Source organism: Nuphar pumila, chromosome 17, assembly GCF_984573655.1.
Source record: "Nuphar pumila chromosome 17, dmNupPumi1.hap1.1, whole genome shotgun sequence".
NCBI lineage: Eukaryota > Viridiplantae > Streptophyta > Magnoliopsida > Nymphaeales > Nymphaeaceae > Nuphar > Nuphar pumila.
Window position 1 is genome coordinate 74,761,346 of NC_143265.1, and position 18,916 is coordinate 74,780,261.

The window sequence follows — 18,916 nt, forward strand, 5'->3', positions numbered from 1 at the left end:
AAGTTGGCAGGGACAGGGAGCCGGGTGCCCTTGGATGGGAGAAAACCCCCATCAGAGAGGCTCGACTGGCTAGGGAAGTTGGCAGGTGGCTGACAATAATTGGCGACAGGGGGTGTAGTCCCACGAACAAAAGAGCAAGGGGGTTATCGTGGCCTCAACGGATTGTCATAGTCACACCGTGCTCTCGTTGCTGCAACGTAATACACACGTGTAGTTGCGTAACCGCTCTGCAACTGCCTCCATTGCCATTATGATGCACCCTACTTATAGACGACAATACACCAGAGTGCATGTTGAGTTTTTGCAGTTCATAAAATTCCTGAATGGGGGACATGTCTAGAGAGGTATAATTATGTGATTCCTTGTTGTGTCTTTAGGATAATCACACGAAAATAGGGCAAGCTTTGCTCTGATTTTTGACAAGTTATGTAGACGCTGAAAGAGTCATCTTGAGGTTCATAAAAATATATAATTATTTTAATGAACTAAGCAGAGTTGGAAGATTTGGCAGATAAGAAATTATAATTATAGAACTAGAAAATCCAGAATTTTAGAAGTGTTATATTTTGCAGGATGAATGTTAAAAATTAAAAGACTAAACTTGTATATAAAACTGAGTATTTTGCAAGTAAGAATACTAAAAGTGTATGTTTGATATGTGTGTGCATCGGGATGACATACATACAAGTGCATAATTGGGCACATATGCAATTAAAGCATACACAAAGACTTACATGATGTAAGGTATATATATGCAATTGTGATATACATACAGGAAAATAAAATTGGGGTGATTTGTATATAATTGATTATTGATACACGACACATGTGTATGCAATTGAAGCATACATATGTATATTTGATGTGATGTGTGTGTATGTCAGTATGGCTTACGTACAAATGTTTGATGTCTTTGTGTGTGCATAACAGTGAGGCATACATATGAATGTTTGAGGTAATACATGTGTATGCAAGTGTAGCATACTTATGAATGTATGTTAAGATGAGTATGTATGCAATTGTGTATATGTATAAATAGTTATTTGATGTGAGAAGTACATATACAATTATGACATATATAAATGTATGTTTGATGTGAGGCATACGTATGCAATTGGTATACATATGAATACATGTTGATGTATTAAGTGAGATGAAATGAATAGATGCATGCATTAGAATTAAACTGCATAGAGCATATTGTATGTATTAGAAGATTATGTTTATGATAGGTTGTGTAGGAATGAGTGAATGTATACCTATTAATGTATTATGATGTTTGCTTTGAATTTTTGGGTATTGACCCCAAATGATCCCTGCGAAGGCAAAGTTTCATCATTCATGTTTGACATTTATGAATGTAGCAAATGGTGAGTCATAAAAGCGATATGTATATTTTTGTGTACTTTCGAATATGAAAGTGATGGGCATCAACCCAACATTTTCTCGAATACCAAGTTTCGCTATTCATATTTGATATTCGTAAGTTTGGTGAATAATTTGTGATATGCATGAGTTGCATAATTAGATATTGTGAAAATTGCGGGTATTGACCAAAGTGCAACTATGGATGTGATAATATCTTTCCATGTGTATTTCTTATGAAATGATATTACTCGAGAAAAAGGTTTTCGTAAGAAAAGGTAGTCCATTAAATTTTGGTCAGGTTAAAGTCTTGTTGTAGCTGTACAACATACCATCTGGTAAAAGTTTTATCGTAGTGCATTGAATTTTGGTTAGATTAAAGTTTTGTCGTAGCTGCACTATATACGATCAGGTAAAAGTCTTGTCGTAGTCATATCTTAAAATAAGAAAAATTGTACCTTAAAATTGAGGTCGAGCAAGTAGGTCAAATATGAACATATGCACCACCAACCATGTGATAAACGTGAGAACATAGACAAAAGTTATTTTCATCAGGTCATATGTGAAAACTGTAATGCCCCAAATAATCAACTAGAAAATTTTGGAATAATTTTTTTTTTCTAAACAACAGAAAAGCTTTATTAAATCCTTAGTCAAATTATTTGGGCGAGTTACAAGTAATAGCACAGACTCAAGGCATTAAGTAAAATAAACTCTTGCATTGAAATACTACAACTTATCAATTACAACTTAATGATTTATTACATGTCAGAATTCCTTAGGACATCCGAAGAAGATATGGTTACATGGCATTGTCCGAAGCGACGACCACAATTGCTCACCATTCAGTTTCTTGAAAAATATTAATTCAGAAGGAGTCAGACTACCCCGTCTGAGTAAGAAGCATGATATCCATATGAATGTGCACAGTGTCATGTGTACAAGTATATGTGCAACATATTTAGATAGAATTAATAACCTTCTAAACAAGTGTTGAATGTACAGTTCACTAAAGTCAAATATTTCATGACATATTCCATAAACATCAAAACACGATACATCATATGCATGAACCACATTTAGGTTATCATGTATTCTGCATTTAAAGAAATACATGTTTGAGTTATGCATCACACGAGTGAACCACAATCATACTCTAACCATAGAAACCTCAAGTATTATGTGCACACTTGAAGACTTTTAGAAATGTACTGACTTTAAGTTTCTCTTGTTAATTATCCTGTGGGTACGCACAAGCATTTGACATCGTAACAGATTGAGACCACACAGGGGTCTATTATTTTATAACCCATGTGACTAGCCGTACGGATATCCAAAGAGAATGGTTCATGACCAACGAGTACTCCCCAAAGGCTAGATCTAGAATTAGGATGCACCATGTACTTCTGCAGAAGACTTGGATCTACCACCTAGGATACATTGGTAGTCCTAACCCCCTAACTTCGAGGACTGGAGACCGGGTGAGATGCCTAGCTCTCATAAAAACTAGAATATCCCATGGAGTTTGTACCATCTACCCCCTCCAGGGTAGACCATGAGTCCAGTAACATACCATCTTTCATGTGTACCCAGAGCCCTGGGAAACCAGTAACATATACCGTTGTCAGATATACCCAGTATCTTGAGAAACCAGTAACATATACCATCTTTCAGGAATACCCAGAATCCCTTATTTATTTTATATGTGTATATTTTTAATTCTCGTTTTGTTTGGATTCAATAACATATATCGTCTTTCAGGTGTACCCAGAACTTTGAGGAAATCCAGTAACATATACCATCTTTCAGGTATACTCAGAATCCCAAATAGAAACTAGTAACATATATTGTCTTTCAGGTATACAAACAATCTAAAATTTGTATTTATGTCATCATATATTAATTAATTTAGCTTTTATTTTCTTTTTGCGCTAGAGTATACATATTGTACCCCACTTGTTATGCTGCAACATGGCATAACCTAACTTTAACAATTCATAAGTGCTCGTATGGCACTATCAACTTTCTGCGAAGCTGCAAGCTCAATTTTAAGCTTTCACATGATCATGACATGAAAATGTCTTTTATTATGCAAACTTTTGCAGAACACGCATAGATTAGCTAGCATGTAAACATGTCATAACATGATTCAATTATATGAAATTCTCATAGCATCATAGGTACCTATATGGCATCATAAGGATTTGACATGCTCGATTTTAATTTGTACCATCGTGCCTTTGTAGTTTTTCTTTTATTGGTGCCATTATAATAAGAACATGTATTTAACCACAGGAAATTCATGCATCGAAAACTATAGATGGCAATTATGTATGTAAACCATGTTTAACATGACTATGTCATGGATATCTCATTCATGTGTTACATTCATTGATGCATAACTCTCTTTTCATAAGCATACGATAGACTCATGCTATTTAAACATGTGCACTAAAGTGAGCCTTTGCCCAAACCAATGTATGTGCGCATCAGTGCATTTCCAACCTATGTTGAATAAGGGCATAATAGTGGATTTCAAATGTAACATACATTTTTTTTGTAGGGAAATTAACAAGTACACTTGGCATTGCACAACTCAAGAATGAGATAACATTCATTCTAGAAACCAACAGTGCAAAAATGAAACTTTTGCAAAAATGTGTATTCGTACACTATGATAGTAAAAACCATTCTGAATTCCCATATTATTTAAAGTTCGCACACAAAACCTTTGTTGTTCAAAAGGATTTAATTTATGTATATTTATACTCTTAAGACCATAGTCAGGTTGCAATGCATCATCAACATGTAGCAGTTCTGAGATAGCTAGGACTAGGCATAGGAAGGTCTTTAAAAGCCTTGTCACTGCCTCTGTGCAGTCTACCACCATCCGTGGTTGAAGTCAAAGTGACTCATCCGACAGTGTACAAGAGGGTGCAAAAGTTTTTGTTGTGCACAATGTCTTTTAGCCATTAAAATGCTCGGCTAGCTGCACGTTTCAAAGACCATCTCCCCTATGAATAATAGGTTAGAAATGTTCTATTCATTAACTATGCTTCATATTGTAAGAACTTATTGTCATGTATTGACTTGTTGATAGACTGATGGAACTACTTCAACATAACCTCAAACCAATTAATTTATAGGACACTTGAAGAACATATCACAGATTCATTGGCCAAAAAAACCATTTGTGATTTCTCACCATCTTACTAATGTCGCAACTATGAGCATTCCAAAAACTTCTTAAACAGTAACATGTATAACTATTGTGAATGTAACTGAATAATTTTACTCTATCTTCATCATAGCAAGCACAACAGAAAATAATTGAACACCAGTAAGCAATAGCAAAAGAGATAAAAATCTTCTACTTATGAACACAAAAATGTGATCCATGAAACTAGAAAAAATACCAAATCTAATGAACTTATAAAAAACAAACCATTACAAACAAGTATATTTCTATCCAGAGCAAAAATATAAACTAACAAAACTGAGAATTCCTTTAAGCACACCTAAGATCTATGTAAAGTTGGCAAAAACTCCTTTATGTACAGTAAAAGAAAGAATTTGGGAACTATGAATGTTCATATCACGCAGATCCTAGGAGATGAACCATGAGGAACAAAACCCCAATGCTAAGAACTCTAGCTTTGGCATGGGAAAAGAAGAAAAAAAAAGAGAAGATTCAAGTGATACATTCATTTGTGCTCCTCTATGTTATGGCATACTTTAAAGGACTAAAAAAAATCTGTTTGTATTTCGATGCCATAATGTGTTTATCATTCTAAGTACAGTAAAAGAAATCACAAGACACATGGCTTACTTTCGTTGGTGAGCATTATGGTTTACCCATGTGCTTCACGATATATGATTACATGTTTCTCACCTGTCGCAATAGAGATGCTAAGACAAACTCTTGATCATGTAATCATTTGAAGATGACATTAAAAAGAATATGTGCTACTTCAACAGGGAAACTAATCGGTTCATGATAGAGTATGAGTATCAAGATTTCATATCAAGGTGTTCATATTCAGTAGCAAAAACATAATGGTAGATTATCAGATTTGCAACTTGCAGTCATTTGCATGATAGTGAACATTAACACTAAGTCTGAGTTGCTGAAATTCAGATTGCAAATTGTCAGTCAAGGGTGCATCTCATTTCGAATGGTAACGCTAAGTCTGAATTCAATAGAACTCAAACTTCAACTGTTAGTAAAAGGGTTGCATCACATTTGTACTAAAATTTAACATTAATACGAAGTCTGAATGCACTGAAACTCAGATTGCAAACTGTCATGACTATTAAGATTTAATTGGCCAATTACATCTTACACATGTTGCTAACATGTAGCAAAATGACAGGCTTTCAACCATAATTTGAACCCACGTTAATCTAGCATTGAAACATTCAGCAGATGTCATAACTTAAGAAAAACAAAAAAATAGGACATGCAGTTTATAACCCCACTCATCCAGACATTCTTTGACAGGGCTGTCACAGAATCTTGTCGAACATACAGCCTTGGACTCCTATTTGTATCAGAGTGTTTCCCAAACCAAAACAAATTTATTTTATTTTTTATATGAGGATCAAGAACATGTTTATCGCATATTATACTACCCAGAAAACCAAATGGCAGTATCTATAGCTTACAGACATGTGCTAATGTTGTAAAAATAAAAATTAAAAAGAACAATATTGACTTCAAGTGAAATCCCCTCAAACACACTTTTTTTTTTTTCGAATTAAGGTTCACCGCAAATCCAATACATGATTGAAAATTAATATATCTACGAAAACACAGTAAAACCTACGGTAGGACAGAGATCCTATAACAGCCATGACTAAGACTCTTGCTGAAATTTTCACATCTTCGTACCTACATTAAGATGGTGCGCAACATACTTGTATTCCATAGCACCCTACACATGCATAAAGATTTTATGCCCTTACCTTGTTGAAGACGCGAATCCGAAGATGAATGGTTCATTCCCTAGTGGTCGTCCGGTCTTTTCGTACTAACACCTCGTCGAAATCAATGGTGGAGGGCTCGTCCAAAGTGGGTATCTTGGCTGGCTTGAGAGGGTAGACATGAGAGAGGGGAGAGGTTGATGTGGGAAATGAAGAGTTTATGGGGAATCGTGAAACCAAAGAGAGGAGGGGTGAGTTCCAAGGGTCCTCTTTGTAAACCTCTGCCCACCAACCGTTCATATCCTCCTCATTTACATTCAACCCTTGTAACTCTCAGCCCACCATTCGAAATCCAAGAGTTTTCTTCCTATTTTTTTTTCATTTATTATTTGGTTGGGCTTCCCATTTGGGAAAAACGCCCAAGCCTCTTTCTTTGTGTGCCTCCCCCCTTTCCCCATTTAGGCCATCTTAAATGGGAAGGTGAAACGCCCCTCTTTAAAATTCCAAATAAAAAATTTATTAATAATCTACCTTTTTGCAGAAAAAAAACTTTTTATTGTTGGCGCCCAAGGGATTTTAACTGAGGCTTCCTCCCTAAGGGGTAACGAGTCCCACCAGTGCACCATTTCTTATTTCGTTGCAAATTTTTGCAACATAAATTCATTTAACCTCTTGTAACCATTCGGAGGATTTTCTAAAAATAACATCTATTTTTTTTCTTGGAACCGTCATTCTCATTTAAGACTCCTTCTCCCAATTCTAAAATCGTGGGCATGGTGGTCTTCCCAAAACGTTTTTCTCACCTTCTTCAATGTCCTTTATTGGGTTTCCAACTTGGAAAGTCGGTCAGCCACCTCCCTCTTGAAAAACGTCTTTCCTCATTTAAGTCGTCTTAAATGAGAAGGTGAAACATTCTTTCTTTTCAAATTTCAAAAAAATATTTTTTATTTTTTTATAAAAATAGTCTTCGTTGTTGGCGCACAGGAGGATTCAAATTGGGGTCTCCTCCCTAAGGGGTAACGAGCCCCACCAGTGCGCTATAGTTGATTTCGTTGCAAACTCTTGCAACATTATTCTATTAACCTCTTTATGGTAGATTGTCTTCATTGAAAAATTGATGTCTTTAGAAAAAAAATGGCACACTATAGGATTAGAACCAGAGTTCTCCTCCCTTAGAGGCAACGAACCTCACCAATGTGCCGATTTCAACTTAGTTGCAATATGGGTCTTTATTAATTCTTTTATATACGAATTCGTTTTTTGATAAGTCTCAAATACAAGTTAGATTGAAGATTATATTTTAGATATTCTGAACTTTCTAACTACGTTTTCGGATCTTGATTAAAATTCTATCATATTTGGATCCATTAAGATCCAATTAAATTCTAATTGGGTTTCGGATCCATTCAGGATCCGAATTCATTTGTCGTATCCGAATCCAAGTATTGGATCCATTTGATCTTGTTTGGATTCAAGATCCATTTTGCATAACTTTAATATTTATTTATTTTGATAATTATCAAAATTTTGCGGGTTTTACATCAAACCCCTCATCTTTCTCTCATTTTTCTTTCTTTCTCCTTGTTTCCTCTCCTTTTTCTCGGTAATGCAAATGAATGCTAATTTGAAAGATAGATTTTGGTTATAAAAAAGGTAAGTCATGACTTCATACTGAATGTGTGCTTGAATTCTTTATGAATGTATGATAAATTCAATGTGAGTATAGTTGTATATTAAATTCAATGTAAATATGATTGTGTGCTTGAATTCCTTATGAGCATTATTATACGCTAAACTAAATATTATTATGATTGCATGCATGTTTGAGTTCAATAACATAATAGTATGCTTGATTGATTATGCGTAAGAGTATGCACCGACTGCTCATATTCATGTGTTGTATATGGTGCACACATTAAGTATTGTATATACATAGATTTGTACATATCCTACATATAAGTATGTATGATGGGTATGTTGGAGCATATATATATATATATATATATATATATATATATATATATATATATATATATATATTGTGTTTGGAATCATCATAAGATGATTCATGGTTACGTAGGTAGGTACGTAACCTGTTGTAGTTTTAAAATCGTGTGGTTGACGTGCATGATCGAATAGAGTGAAACTGATGAGTATTTGACTTATAAAATTCTATGTATTGTACAATTGATTGACATGAATGCACAACTGTATGCATGATTTTCGTATGAGTGTGAGTATATGCTTGATTAATTGATATGCTTATGCTTATATGTTTGAATGACATATACACAAAATTTGTATTTAATTTACGTAAGGGTGTGCATAAATTGTGTGCTAATGTATGCATATAATAATGTATGCATGAATTGTTTATGTAAATCATGAGAGAATGGTGTATAGGTTATGTAGGTTAAATTGTAATCATTAACCTCTTTTGCTTCTTGAGGCATCAGGACAAAATAAACGTATATAATGGAATGTATAGATTACTAGGCAAGCATGAGGGTATACTATATGAATATTATGTATAATTGTATATATGTTGTTCGTAAGCCTAATGGTAAGCTTGAGTGAAATGAATGTACAATTATATACACAAATTTTATGTGAGTGTAAGAGTACACTCAAATGACATGTGCTCATAAATATATGTGTAAGTACAAGTATATATGATTATATGTTCAAGATTCTTATGTGTGTAGAAATATACGTGATGTGCATGTTTAGTTATGCATAGAAGTATGCATAAGTTGTTTGATTGTGTAAATATAATGGATACGCGTGTATTATATGGTTATCCATGCATAATGATATGTGTGTCTTGTATTTTCTTACATCCTTTCAAGATGATGTAAATGTTATATAGTTACATCGTAAGTTTTAAATGTTTGTGATGTATGCATAAATGTATGTTTAATTACGCATAAAGGCATGCATAAATTTTTTCTTATATACGTATAAAGGTATGTGTGCATTGTATGGTTAATATACGCATAATGAAGTGCTTAAATGATTAAATTATGTATGCAAAAAAATATGTGTATAATAGTATATGTGATATATATGTTCACTTATGCAAAGTAGTATGCATAAGTTGTTTGCTTTTGTATATATAAAGGGCATACGTACATTGTATTGTTATTTCGTATACAATGATATGTGTGTCTCCTATTTGTCTACATCAGCTCAGGATGATGTAAAGGTTAGTGATGCTTGTGTAAGTAAAACCTAGTAAAGGTTTGAGGAGTTGTGCTAAGACATGATGTGTCTCATGCTTCATACTTTACCTTTTTTAGATATACATGTAGAGATGGATGGATGTTGCAGGACACGAAGATATCTAGGTTTTTTGGGATGGGCTAGACTGCTTTCTGTTCTTTTGAACGGTCGACTTTAAATTTCATGTATGAATAAAATTAATTTGGTTAAATTTGAATTTCAATGGTTTGATTATAAACTTGTGACTTGTTCGAGAGAGTTTGAAGGTAGTTTTGAAATGTCTTCCATTGTGCATTTAAAAAAAAAATCTCACATAGGTTTGAAAGTTGGGGCATTACATATTAGTATCAAATCAATCAAAATCAGTTCAAATTCGGTTAACAAAATAAAAGGTCTAAGAATCTGTGTCTATGCCAACATACTACGACTAGTACGATATTTATTATATGGCGGGATCCGTGTGGTCCTCCAGGGATGACAAAGGAAACTCATATGATACGCAGGTTCATATTCCTTTTCATGCATATCCGCATCATTTGTTTCCTAAAACGTGGTTGTTTTGCCATTGTTGGAAGGCTAGAAGCTACTATGGTGGTAAGTTGGGAGGAACCATTGATAAACTTGAGAGGAGTTGCAGCTTTGAAACTTGCAAGTTGTTCAGGTCTCTCTCTCTCTCTCTCTCTCTCTCTCTCTATATATATATATATATATATATATATATATATATATAAAGAGAGAGAGTCACCGGAATATGAGAACTAGAAATATGAGCATTTTCAACACTTTTTTTGCAAATCCAATCATGTGGATGCGCTTGGCATGGTGAATTTGCTAGGAATTAATCATTGGATTTCGATGAAAAAATGTTATTTTTGAATGCTTGAATATTTATAAAGATTATGAGCCATTGATTTTAAAGCCATCGGATGATTCAAGAGCGAGTTCTTATAAAACCAAGCATGTAGATCACATCCGGATGGTTAGATTCAAGAGAAAAGAATAAAAAATCCATGAAAATCACGGTTTAGTTCTCATATTTCAGTTCTCATATTCTAGTGACTATATATATAGTCACTAGAATATGAGAATTATAAATTTGGGCATTTCCAACACTTTTTTAGCAAATCCAACCATATTGGATGTGCTTGGCATGGTGAATTTGCTAAGAATCAACCATTGGATCATGAATTTTTTATGAAAATATGATTTTTGAATGCTTGAAAATTTACGAAGATTATGGGTCATTGATTTTTAAGTCTTAAAAAATCTCTCTTATGCATCAAAATCACTTGATTCAAGGGCGAGTTCTTATAAAATCAAGCATGCATATCACATATGTATGGTTAAATTCAAGAGAAAAGAACAAAAATCCATGAAAATCACGGTTCACACGTTAGATCTCATATTTTCAATTTTCATATTCTAGTGAATATATATATATATATATATATATATATATATATATATATATATATATATATATATATAGAGAGAGAGAGAGAGAGAGAGAGAGTTGGGAACATGGTAAATGGACACGGTGCTAAATGAAACATGCTATTGTATTTCCAGTGATTTTTTTAATTTCAACCCTATAGAAGTGTTCAACATGATTGCATTTTGGATAAAAAAATGGTATTTGGAACCTTGAAAATTTATGAAAATGGTAGGCCGTTGATTTTTGAAACCTTATAAAAACCTATCCTGAATCAAATGTCCCAATAACTGATTCCTATAAAAACATGCATATAAATCACAAAATCTAATAACATGTTTCATTTAGCACCGTGTCCATTTAGTAGGCTCTCTCTCTCTCTCTCTCTCTCTCTCTCTCTCTCTCTATATATATATATATATATATATATATATATATATATATATTACACAAACTTGTTTACTAACATTTGGATAACTGAGTAAAAATTAATAAATAAAATTTAAAACTGTCAAATACATTGATTAGAAGTATAAAACAATCAGCACGTTGTTCATACTTTATAGTTCATGTAAATAAGTGTATTGTTCTGTTACTTTTTATCAAATTAAAGAATATCATAAAAATTATTCAAATGCAACACAGGGCTTTAAGGTTTTTGTAGAATAAATTCATAAAATAAGGTACGATTACTGCAATTACATTAAACTATGAGATTTTCCCATTTCAACTATCATATTACATCGCTCTTAACATTAGAAATATGTAAAAATATATACTTTTTAAAAACAAATAATTAAAATTTAAAAAAACACATCTCAATATATATATATTGCTTATTTAAGTGAGTAATTAAAAATTAAAACACATCTCAATTTTTATATTTATTTAAAAAAGGATTTATTATTCAAGTGAAACGAGATACACAGAAAATGTGCTTACCAAACAAATTAAATAGGTTTGTCCAATTTCTCAGTCCAGTGATGGGAAACATGTTTCTCATGAGTTCTCCACAAGTTTCCCAAACACTAGTAGCATGTTCCGAAAACTGTTTTCCAGAAAACGAGTTTCTCACATGCAAGTAGAGTTTTCAGTAACCCTGGTTGATGCCTCAGAAAAAACATTCTCCCAAACAGCAATCAGCGCTAGTTATGGTGCCTACAGTGTAGCTGGTTTCAGTATGCAGTGTAATGGATATTGGAGTTATTGTATTTGGCATTCAGCCTGCTTCTATAGCATTTACAAGTGTACACTTGCAGATGCGCAGGGTTGATTGAGCTTGAGTATTTTAACTGCACTAAGAGGAATCATGGACTAGGGTCTGGACGGGAAAATTATTGAATGGTCAATGCTCTCAGACATGACCAGCAAATGGCTGAGGCCCAGGATTTGATTGGTGCAATGCCGAGGAAGCCCAACGGTGCAATTTGGGGAGCATGGCTTGGTGCCTTTCATGGCAATGTCAAGGTTCCAGAGGTTGCAGTTACACATTTTTACCAGCTTGAACTTGAAACAACCAATGTTGGATATTACAAACTGCTCTCAAACACATGCTGGTGTTTGAAATTAATTAATGGGTGGCACGGGTTAGAAGCAGGATAAACAAGAAGACAACAAGGGTGAAGTTACATAAAGCCACAACAGAGGGTTCACCTATTCATGGCATGTCACTGGTCTCATCCCAACAGGATATATCCGACACGAGCGCTGGTCAGTATGACTGAATATTCAAAGGATGATAATGGTGGATGGTTCCCAGTGCGACATGGCAATTCCTTTTGGGCTTATGAACACAGAGCCAGGGAGGACTCTTTTTTATCAATAATCCACATCTTTTGCATCACATGAAACCAAGTTTATGTCGAAGTGGTTAAGCAGGAGAGTGTGGTTAGAGATGCAAGTCGTTCCACCGTTTCAAGGATGACAAGGTTACTGGCAATAAAGAAAAGTTCAATAGAAAAAATTGGTGTCTTTTTGGCAATTTATTTAATTTTTTATAATGTGAATTTGTTCAACATGAGAACTCCCTTGAAAGTGGGGTGACACAATATGACAGCGAACGCACAGCTGACAAGAAAAAAAAAAGAATAAGATACACCAGGGTACCTCGGCCAGTGACAAGGAATTGCATATGTAACCCAGCCTGCAAAGAGAAGCAGAATCAGCTTTACAAACAATCTAAGAGGAAAGTCATGTTTCATAAATCTGTGGAATTCAATCACCAGGAAAAGGCATGAAATTTGTTTATACAAAAACAAATGAAATACCTGAATCTTTGGCAGTTTCAGATGACGAGCCGTAATGATATCTGCTGAATGAAACTAAAACAGGAAAGTAGCCAAATATCCAGATGCATACTCAGCCTCGCCTGACCATGGAGTCTGCTGAAGGGGATAAAAAGGCTTTCCATTGTGGGCAAAGCCGCCATAGCATGAAAGCTTTGCTGCCACTATTGCAATCATGATCAAGTGGCTGATAATCTTCTCCCTAGCAGACATTCTTTACTCAATCACAATTAGCAAAAGTTCACAATGAGCTACCTTGTCCTCTGCAACATAGATGCAGATGCGGCTGAAGCCTCGGCTATTAAAGAAACCGGTTGTCGTGCCTGCAGGCAAGCACCTATGTCAAATGGGCTCAATTGAGACCCATCAAACAGCAGATTTACACCAGGTAAGGGCACATCTTTGCTGTCAGCATCATCTGGAAGCTCCTGCTTTGTGCCTGACGATTGCAATTCATGAGATGCGGAGTCATCAGTAGAACTTGTTGCAGCCTCATTCACAGGAGCGAGGGTATATGTTCTGCAAGTGATACAAATATGAGGACCAATAGAGGAAGTATATTGAAAATGATGATATACAACACAAGATAAAGAAATCCGTGGGCAATATCCCTAAAGCCTAGCAAGCGCTTTGCTACATTATTTTGTAAATTAACCTTATGCAGAATTAGCAAGGGAACATGCACATCTTAATAAAAGTGTATGTATGGGCAGAGAGATAGAAAGCATGTGCATGCCTGCATCAACTTTGCGTTAGTCATATTGATGATATTCCCAATATGAAGTTTAACTGATAGGTACATCCAAAAACTTACGAGATTAAAGCAGCATATACCTCAAGGCATAAAACATGGATTATTTATGTAAGCTTTTCTTTTTCTTTAGCTTTTCTGACTAGATTGCTTTCTTGAATTCCTTTTTTTTACATCGAAGATGAAATTTCTTACAGAGGGAATGGGTGATGAGAAACCAAATTACATCAGACAGATAAAGTTGGAACCAATTCTGGTCAGACCAATACAAGATAAATCAGAATTGAGCCATTTTGCATAAAAATTGTACTTGATGGTGTTATGAGTAGCTTAGTGAAACGATCTTTAAAGATTCTATTGTCTTCTTTAGCCAAGAAAACCACCAGTTTGATAATAACTGCCACTTTGAAATGAGCTTCCATCTTTTAGACTTGCAGATAGATGAGGAGCCCTGCATAAGATCACCAGCACAGGATTCTGACTCAGAACATAAACATCAAAACCAAGCCAGTCAAAAAAGCTTTCCAAGGATCCCACAACCATAAGAAGAGTGCGGATGATTCCTTCTTTCGGCAGCACATAATGCAACAACCAGCCAGATGCATACCTTTCATCTTAAGATTATTTGAGTTATTGATTTTGGTCAAGGGAGACCATCAAAGCAAAGGTTTTGGCTCCAAGGGAAAGTCCTAGACTCCAAATACGTTTCTTCGGAAGGCATGCCAGACCAGGGTTAGCGGAAGTGCAATGCGTGCTTCCACGAAGCGCAAAATGCGGCGCTTCCGAAACGTGCTGGGAAGCAACTATTTTAAATGAAATGGGAAGCTTGCTTCCCAATATTAGGAAGCGAGTTTCCTTTTTTAGCCTTTGAGTTATTTTTTTTTACAAAAAAAATAAAAGGGAGGCTGTTTTGGAAAAGGGTAAAATGGGTATTTTTGGTGAAATATCAAAACCAAAAGATGGGTAATGTTTGGGGTTTTCGATTTCCAAACCCTACACTCTCTCTCCCTTTCTCTCGCTCGCTCCCTACTCTCCGGTGACCTCCCTCGAGATTTGGCAACCTCTCTCTCTCTGTCTCCATCTCCCCCCCCTCTCTCTCTCTCTCTCTCACTCACTTTGTTTCTCTCGCTCACTCTCTATCAACATTGTTCTGTTTTTCTGTTTTTTTTTTTGTTTAATTTGGCTAAAATGGTTGGTCGAGTTCATGTTAGGTACTGATGCGGCCTTTCTTGCTTAGTTCTGCACTTTTGCTTGTGCTCTGATTAGGTTGTCATATTAAATCATAAAATACTTAGTTGTATGGATCATTTTCTTTTCCTTCTATTATTTTTCTGCATTTTGAGATAAAATCCAGCAAATTTGACAGTCTACTGTGTGTATAATTGTATATTGTATAATGATTGTTCTCTAAGCTGATTTAATGTTCTATTATTTGAGAATTTGGATGCTGATAGCAATTATAATTTTTTAATTGTTCATATGGTCTCCTCATGTAATGCTTCTTTTTTTAGTTCATAAAAAATTATTATTTGTTTTTTTAATTTATGCAGCAAGTACCTTTGGAAAAGGGAAAAAATAAATAAATTCAATGTAATATGAAATAACATGTGAAAGGTAAAATGTTTTTTGTGCATTAAAAAATTTAACCATATCTCCATGTAATCTTTTAGTTTATTGATTTTCTATCTTGCGGAGATCACAACTTCAAATAACAAGTTTTTTTATTCATTTCTTGAAACAGGCACACTTCTCAATCAAATTTATTAGTTTTCTTGTTTTATTATTTATTAAATGCTTGCAATAAGATGCATTTGTTAAATGGTTGTACTTGAATATATGATTCAGTTTTGAGATTAATAGATTAGCTTTAATGTTATCTAGTATCTACTCATGTTTTACTTTGTCAATGATAACATAAATCTTATATTTTGGTAAATTAGGAAAAATATAATTACATTTTGCTTCCCTTTCGATTCATGTTTGCTTCCCTTTCGCTTCTCACTTGAATCCTAGGCCGCTTCCCTCTTCGTTTCTTTCGGTCTGATTCCTAGGTCGCTTCCGGTTCGCTTTTCTTTTTGCTTCAGAGGCGATTCTCAGTTTATGTCTAAGTCGCTTCACGCTTCCCGCTTCTTAAAATTTTAGAAGTGTCTCGCTTTCCGCTCCCACTTCCTCAACTGACAATTGTGCCAAACCAGGTTCTAGCAAGGCTCTGCAAAGAGATGAGCAGATTCCATGGCCAGCCAGACACCTCGTGTCTTGCTCTAACGAGTCCAACCCAAGGTTTGTCATCAACACCTAAAGGCCACCACTATTTAAGCCAGCATTGTCCCTAATATCCTAACGCCCAAACCCCATTTCAGTTGGCAAGTAGCTAGTTTGAGTATGCCAAACTGGCAACCTTAATATTTATCAACACCTTTCAGAAAAAGGATCTCACCAACTTAGAGATAAATTTTTGTTCTTTCATGTGTAATGAACTCAAGGAGTCTCCACACACCTCAAACAAGAGGCAAATATGAACCCACAAGGGATGAAAACACAATAGCCACTTAAGGGCTTAGAAGAGCACTCGACACACATAAAAAAATATAAACTTTATTGCTAAACACATGCACATAAAATGCATAGAGATATAAGGGACAAGAGGTCCCATTTATGGAGTTAACATGAGAGAGAGAGATAGGACAATAAATAGTTGTTGGGGAGCTCCCAATGGCTAGAAAACGGCTAGAAGGCCAAGGACAACATTGCCCTTGGCCAGAACCTAAAATATCTACCTAAATCAAAAGAAGAAAAAGTAAAAAGAAAGAAGAATAAATATGTTCCTAATGGACAATACCCTAATTGCAGAAGAAAATTACAGAAATACCCTTATTAGGAATTCTAATTACAAACAAGAAAAAAATACATATATACATGTATACGAATATGTATATATGTATTTACACAAAAGTAGATATATATACACATATTCTAACACTCCCCCTCAAACTCATGGGGAGACCACTAAGAGTTTGTTAGGAGGAAGTGAAATCATGAAAGACAAAGCGCCTTAGTGAATAAGTCCACTAGTTGATACTCATATGGTATGTACGGCAGGTAGGGATGGCAGTGGATCTGGGCGGGGGCGGGGACAAGGTCTCCACCCCCGCCCAACTCAAAATTTTTCCCTCCATCCCTGCACGGGTTTTGATTTTAACCTCCATCCCTGGCCCAAACCGGGTGAGGCGGGTTGAGGCCCCGTTTCCCCAGTCGTTATGCTGCTACCACCTTCCGCTGTTAGAGGAAAGAGGAAAGAAATGGGAGCTCATGCAGCTCGTTAGAGGAAAGAAAGAAGAGAGATTCGAGAAAGGGTTTTATGTTAGGGTTATATATATACAACAACAACAACAACAACTACGCCTTCATCCCAAAACAATTGGGGTCGGCGATATGAACCAACAAAGAAAATCATTCTGGGTCTTCCACATGAATCCTTCTCCTCCAATCATTTCTATCCAATGCCATGTCCTCGGTGAGGTTTAAAGCATTCATATCCTTTCCTATCATCTCCATCCAAGTCTTCCTAGGCCTACCCCGACCTCTTTTAACTAATATATTTTCTCATTTCTCCATCCTTCTAACTGAAGCATCATTAGGCCTTCGCCGAATATGTCCAAACCACCGTAAACGATTCTCTCTCATCTTATTTTCAATGGGTGCAACGCCTACCTTCTTACGTATCTCCTCGTTCCGAATCTTATCTTTTATTGTATTTCCACACATTCATCTAAGTATACGCATCTCAGCTACACTCATTTTTTGAATATGATGTCTCTTGGCATCCCAACATTCCGTACCATATAGTAAAGTAGGCCTAATAGTCGTCCTATAAAACTTTTCCTTCAACCGCAATGGCATTCTACGATCGCACAACACTCCAGTTGCACTTTTCCATTTCATCCATGTTGAGAGATATTATCGTGAGGGGGTTTATTAGAAATTAGATAAGTATCAGGTGGTCTTATTTATTATTTAATCTTTCATGTCCGCTTTTTGTAAATTTACTTATTAACCCTAATCTCTACTTAAGGAGGATTAGGGGTGATCGTGAATGTGACTTTTGATTCTTCTTGTTTCAACATGGTATCAGAGCCTCTCGCTCTTGGGAGAATCTGACGCCTTTGTTGTTCTTCTTTTTCCCTCTTTATCGTAACCTTTTCTTCCATCTCTGTCTTCTCTCCTTTCCCCTCCTCTCTTCTTCTCTCATCAGTTTGGTCCCTGAATTTTTACGACCTGAGATCTGACTAGATCTGTACAATATGCAAATCTGATCAGATACCCTAGATCGTGTGTCTCTACTTTGCATCTTGCTGATGACGCTTCAGAAATAGTAATGGATCGTGTTGAATCAGATCTGCCATCGTGTGGAGGTTTTGTGGAGCAGACTTGATATCGTGATCGTGTGGTGTTTTGTGGAACAGATTTCAGACCGTGAAATAACCAGATGTCGGGTATCATGGATTGCTGACGTTGGATCTGATCTGAATGATCTGCCATCGTGTGGAGGTTTCGTGGAGCAGATCTAAGATCGTGAACTGACCAGATGTCGGGTATCGTAGATCTCTGATATTAGATCAGATCTGAATGGTGAGATTGATTGATCTTTGTGTTTATCAGAATAGTGTTCTTATGGTAAGCATGAAATCTGTTGTGCCTGCTGTTTTGGAATCAGATTTAGTAAGATCTGAGTCGTGTTGATGCAGTAGATGTTAAGTTTGTCATGATTGCTGTTGTTGGAATCAGATTTAATTAAATCTGCATTGTGTTGGTGTGTGTTTTTATCTTGTTGATCGCTCGCGATTCTGTCTGGATATTTGTATTACCCTGCTTATTGACTTACCACTGTCAGCGGTAAATAACATGGCTGAAATAAAGTCCAGTGAGCAAAGGTCTGAA

General features: G+C 35.5%; 1 protein-coding gene across 1 annotated transcript in view; it reads right to left on the reverse strand.

The window, feature by feature from the left end:
• Positions 1–12,896: 12,896 nt before the first annotated feature.
• Positions 12,897–18,916, reverse strand: part of LOC149812243 (uncharacterized) — a 63,214-nt gene continuing 57,194 nt past the window's right edge. The window contains exons 13-14 of the mRNA XM_089992543.1: positions 13,210–13,746; positions 12,897–13,085 (exon numbers count right to left, since the gene is read on the reverse strand). Coding sequence (XP_089848669.1) covers positions 13,479–13,746 — 268 coding nt within the window. The 3' untranslated portion in view covers positions 12,897–13,085; positions 13,210–13,478. The remainder of the gene's footprint in view (positions 13,086–13,209; positions 13,747–18,916) is intronic.